The sequence below is a fragment of the Nestor notabilis genome, unplaced genomic scaffold (assembly GCF_000696875.1).
Source record: "Nestor notabilis isolate BGI_N333 unplaced genomic scaffold, ASM69687v1 scaffold25457, whole genome shotgun sequence".
Classification (NCBI taxonomy): domain Eukaryota; kingdom Metazoa; phylum Chordata; class Aves; order Psittaciformes; family Psittacidae; genus Nestor; species Nestor notabilis.
This window is the reverse complement of record NW_009935571.1, coordinates 46,347-51,898: the sequence shown is the minus strand read 5'-3', so window position 1 is coordinate 51,898 and position 5,552 is coordinate 46,347. Positions and strand designations below refer to the sequence as shown.

General features: G+C 55.7%; 1 protein-coding gene across 1 annotated transcript in view; it reads right to left on the bottom strand.

Moving 5' to 3' along the window:
* Positions 1–860: 860 nt before the first annotated feature.
* Positions 861–5,552, bottom strand: part of NXN (nucleoredoxin) — a gene marked incomplete at its 5' end in the record, with an annotated part of 14,795 nt that continues 10,103 nt past the window's right edge. The window contains 2 exons of the mRNA XM_010017913.1: positions 861–1,552; positions 4,036–4,160. Coding sequence (XP_010016215.1) covers positions 1,370–1,552; positions 4,036–4,160 — 308 coding nt within the window. The remainder of the gene's footprint in view (positions 1,553–4,035; positions 4,161–5,552) is intronic.

Below are 5,552 nucleotides of genomic sequence, written 5' to 3'. Positions count from 1 at the left end.
ACGCAGCCGCCTCCAGTTGCTCCTGCCCTCCTGAGCTCAGGGACCAGGGAGCTGGGCAGCACTGCTGCTCCCCCAACAAGCTCACCAGTCAGTCACTTGCCGCCGAACACGGGAACCTCTGCAATGTGCAAAACACACGGAGGGTTTATACAGCTCCTGCCTCGCTGAGCTGGCAGCTATCCTCAGCTCCTGCCTAGGCAGGTTGCTGTAGCAGTGATAAAAGGGGAGAGGCTGTGATCCTGCCCCTGCTGACTGACAGTGACTTGCAGAACACCCACTGTTCACCACACACCTCTGGGATGCTGCAGGAACCATCACAGCCACGGCTGCGTCCCTCTCCCTGACAGCAGGACGCGACAATCGGCACCTCTGCGGAAAAGGTTATTATAACAGTTTTATTACAAAGTTCCAATCACCATGTACAGTTTTTACAATGTCACTTTGGGGGGCTTGGCTGTGCTGCTTGGGTTAGGGAGGGTTTTTTTGTTGTTGAGGTTTGGGGGGTTTTTTTTTGGTTATTTTTTAAAGAACAGCACCATTAACATTGAGTTTGGGACACACCTACAAAAAACAGCTCAATCAACTAACATAGAGGGGAGAAGACAATTCATACAAGAGAAAGGGGCAACAAGGGGATGGGGAGAGCACAAGGGAGAGACTAGAGAGGGGAGGGCAGCTCAGTGGTGGTCCTCCTCCTGGCTCAGGGAGAGGGAGGGATGGAGTATCACCCATTGCAGGCGGGTGGACCCTGACACGCACAGCCAGTGCCACCTAAGGCTGTTGGTGCTTGGGGTGGGAGGTGGGAAACCCACCAGGAAAGGTCTCACCCCCAGGAGGAAGAGCTCAGCTGCGCCGTGGTCTTTCAGAGGTTGTCAGCAGTTAAGACTTTGTCTTCGCCTCATCAGGGCACTTGCATGGGAAAGGACGGGCCAGGGGCAAAGGGGATGGTTTCCTTATTGCTTCCTTGAAGTCACTTGGTCAGCAAGGGTGGTAGGAAAGGAAAGAAGGCGGAGAAGGAGAAGAAAAGAGCCCCAAGAACCCCATCCACTGCCTGATGCATACGTTGGGAAGAACACCATGCAAAAAGATTTGCCTGCTAGCTAGTGCCATGTATAAAACAACAATAACAGTTCTGGCCTGGTTATTAGAGAATATATCACCATGAAGCACAAGCGAAGTCTCCAAACGCCAACAACTCCCTGCTGAAAGTGCATCTCAAGGAGTTTGCTTAGGAGAAGGATTCACTGCGTAAAACAAGGCACCACAAGAAGGTTGGATACTGGGTCGGGCGTGAGGACACGCTGGAGAATCCACAAGCGGCGGAAGAGAGACCTAGTTTTAAATAATGTCTGTTGGCGCAGAAGCCCCCTTAGATGGGCTCAGGTTTTAGCTTGTCTGCTAGAAAGTCGCTGACAAAGGCTTCCACGATTTCGGGTGTGATCTCCTCCACATCCATCACATACTTGGCTCGGGCTGACATGTCCAGGATGGTGAGCAGGGGCGCAGCTTCGGGCAGGTTGGTGTAATCCCGCAGGGAGTCGGTCATGTCATCCTGGAGGCCAGAACCAGAGGGAGAGAGAAGTCATCAGCAGAGCCAGAACACCAGAAGCAGTTTACTGCTTCCACACCATGGTCCAGCCCACAGGTATCTTCCCAAGGGACTGGACCTCACACCAGCACAGCAGTGCAGCAGGCAGCAGCCGCCTTACTGCCTGCTCTGCCTGTGGTTTGCATCAAAACCAAACTGGGCTGATTTATCCCAGGCTGGGATGAGACCAGGCACTCCTCCAACCCTTCCTGTGCAGAGCACAGCTCCCAGCACCCCCAGACTGACCCATTCCCCCAGGCTACTCTAGAGCTTATGGAGCAGGAACGATTTCAACAGCCGCAGCTCAGGAGCTGGGGACAAGTGCTGAATGTGGGGACTAGCCAGTCCCTGCCAGCACAGCCACAGCCCTGCTGCTCTCAATTGGCAGATGTCAAAGGGATCTGGGTGCATGGAGCAAACCAGAACATGGGAATGGGACAGGCCCGTGCTTTGAGCTAACGCCGAGACCCCACCAGCAAGTTCAAGCATCTGAGGGCACACATTAAAGCCACAGGGCTCCCTAGCAGCAGGCTGAGCTCCCCTTCGCCAGGCACAGCACCGCTAGGTGAAGGGAAGAATTTATCTCTGCCAAGGCTGTGCAAAGCAAGAGCTGGCACGGGGGCAATTCATCTCCTGTTCCCAGCCAAGCCCATGATGCATAGCATCCGAAACAGAGCATTCCTCTGAGCCCCTTTCCAAGGGCAATAATGGGAATGAATCAATCCGGTGAGTGGCTGGGGGCTCTGCGGCATGTGGCGGCCGCCAGGATAACTCCTGTCGCGCCTCCCCTTCCATTGCAGAGGTTTCTGGTGCAGTCGGACCACGTGGCAGGGAAGGGCGAGCAGGGCTGGGACCACCGCCTTGGGGCTGGGGTACTCGGCCAACCCCCACCCTTCCCACCTCCCAGCCCAGGTGTCGGGGTGCCTTTTCCTTTATCTAATCACTGCCAAGGGACCAAAACCCATTTTTAATCAATGCAAAACCAGACAGCGCTAGGAGAGGAATGGGAGGCGCCTACTCCATCCATGGCCAGGCTGCTTTTGTGCATGGGGGCCGGCAGAGACCTGGGGCCAGTGCTCCCAGCTATTGAGGTGACGGATGAATGGGACGTGCCGGACGCTCCCCATTCTTCGGCCTGGCTGCCGCAGGGACGTCGGGAGCTGGATGAATAGCAGCAATGTTTCAGCTACAGCCAGTGAGCAGGAGGAAAATGCTTTGCAGGCTCTGGGGGAGGGGGAGCAGGTCCTAGACCCTCCCAAAATAGCCTTTCCAACAAGGGGCTTATTCAGGGCTGTGGGGCTGAGCTGGGATGCTCGGAGACCCGTTACAGTGGTGGGAGTGGGAACGCCTGCTCAGAGGGGGCTGATGAGGCTACGGGAGGCGGTAGCAGGGGCTTCCTGGCAGGGGGGGACAGGGTGCAGTGGTGGGGACCCTTTTGTGCGCAGGGCGGCTCCTTTTTTTTTGGGTGGCCCCGCTTGCGGCACACTGCAGCTGTGACGTGAGCATGGAGGGATGGATGGAGCAGGCGCACGGCTCTGCAGTGGTTGCCACCTGCCCAGGACCTGAGCAGTGCCTTGGGAGGGGAACTGCGGGCCTGGGGAGGGGCTGGGAGCTTTTCTGACCCTGCACCAAACCCTCCTCATTTGCAAGACCAGAAGAAGTGCCTGTGCAGGGGAAAGGGAGGCCAGAAGCCCCATTTTCCTATTTTCTCCCGCAGATCCCTGCTTCCAAGCACTGCAGCCTGCATATGCCCCAATAACCATCCCAGCCACCAACAGTGTGGCCAGCTCAGCGAACAGTCCAGAGCTGAGATGCTTTGCTGCGACAAGCGCAGCCCCATGCTGCCCTCGTGCTCCCTGCACGGCTCCTGCCCGCTCCCAGGGGTGGTTTTGTCCAGCATCATCTGCACAGCACAGAAACAGGCCCAGCCCATGGAACTGGGGCTGCCTCCCACAAGTACCCCTATGGAAGAGGCTGGAACACCGGTCCCTGCCATCTTCCCAGGGTGGGAATGCAGGCACCAGCACCTGAGCAAGGAGGGCAGAGCAGGCTGGGCCAGGCTGAAACCCGAACACCAGCTGCTCTCCCCCTCCTCAGCTCACTTCCCTGCCCACACAGCCTCAGGGTTCAAGGGGCAGTGCAGCTCCCTCTCAGCCTCCCTCGGCCCACTCTGCCCATCCACAGCAGTTCCCTTGCCTGCCATCAGGATTCTCCACCTGTAAGTGAACGCTGGGCTGGGACCCCTTTGCCAGAAGTAATATGTAGCAACAAGAGCAGGCAACTGAGCCAGGACTCAGGTCTCGTTTTGCCCCATGGTCTTGGACTAGCTGCAGTAGCTCCATGCCTTGGTTTACCCACCTGATCAATGGCAACAGCGGTACCCAACCCAGCTCAGTCCTTGTATGAAGACACAGCAGTTTACAGCCTTGTGCTCTCCTCTCGCTTACCTCACCCGCCACGAAGAAGAGCAACGGTGCCTCCTCCTCTTTGGCTTTGTACTTGGCAATGATTTTCTCAGCTATGGGCTGAATCAGTTGTTTTGCTGCATCCGACTCTCCATCATCCTCTGAATCTGCAGGACACAGAGGTGAGGAGACAAAACCAAAGAGGCAAGGCCAAAAGAAGGTTAGGATCAAACGGATGCAAACAGGCTGGGTGCTGGCAGCTCTATCCCACAGCACCACCACTCAGGAAGCTGGAGCCCGGATGCACAGCACGAACTTCAAAGCCGCACAGCTCTGTAGCAATTAGGGAGCAGCTGAAATGTGCTTTTCATGTGAGACAGGGAGACATGTAACAGGGAGAAGAGCAGCTCCTGCTCCCCAAATACTTCCCTGCTCACTCCCTGGTGCCGTTGCTGAAGCGCAGGGACAAACAGGCACAAAAAAAAGCTGCTTTGCAGTTTGAGAAGAGTCGGCATGTTTTGAAGACCAAACGAAGGCACTGATCTGAGGCTGCCTGCCACCCCTGCCCGCCACCCACCATCCCTCTGCCTTGGGACTGCTGCTCAGCAGCTTTTCTGCTCGAGTCTCCACGGCAGCAGCACTGCGAAGGCAGCTTTGATTTGACAGAGGTAGAGTAGAAAGAGATGGCAACATCAATCAAACGCCAGCCACCACTGAAGTTCAAATACTGAGCTGGAAAGAGGAGAGACTGCGTCCTTGAGCAGCATCGAGATGAAATGATTTCAATTTGGGGACAACTTTTAGCATTTAAAAAACAAGGAGGATGGCAGGAGAGCAGCCTCTGGTCTCCTCTTGCGTGCAGCTCTCATGGTCCTAGATGTAACCACCCAACACAACCAGTGCAGTTCCCAGCTGGGACAGGCAATGCCTGTGCTCAAAGCACCCTCTGGCCTTGCTCCACACATCTCTGTCCTCCTCTCTGGCTTCTCCAAGCAAAGTAGGAGATGCCAGGGACACTGCACACTAGATTTCAGGGTCTGTCCTGCGTGCATAACAGTGATAAATACGTAGAGTTATGGGATGTCTGCAGGGACTGATTTTTCTACGAACTGCTGCTGGCGGCACTCCAGGCAGCCCTGCAGACTCTGGCTAACCTAGCCCTAACCTCTCCAGGGAGGATGTACATCAGTCGGGATTTATTCACAACCAGCACTTGCTAAGCCTGCCTTCTCCTGCTCCAGTGCACCACCAGCTTCGTCTCTGCCCCAGCACACTGCCAGCAGGTTTCACCAAGGCCACACATCCCCTCAAGCACCGAGCAAAAGCTGTAGCCTCTCACAGGATAGTGCTCTTCCAACGAGCAGTTTGCAGCAAGGTGATAGAAAAACTTTGCTCAGAGCAAGATAAAAATAACTCTTTCCGGAGGCCTGCAGCGCCGGCCCCAATCAGTCACGCTTGGTGTGGCCAGCGGTCCTTCCCGCGTGAGGAGAGGATTTTTGGCTCTGTGCTAACAACATCCCTTGCTGGGTTGTGCTGAATATATAATCAGGGTCAAAAGG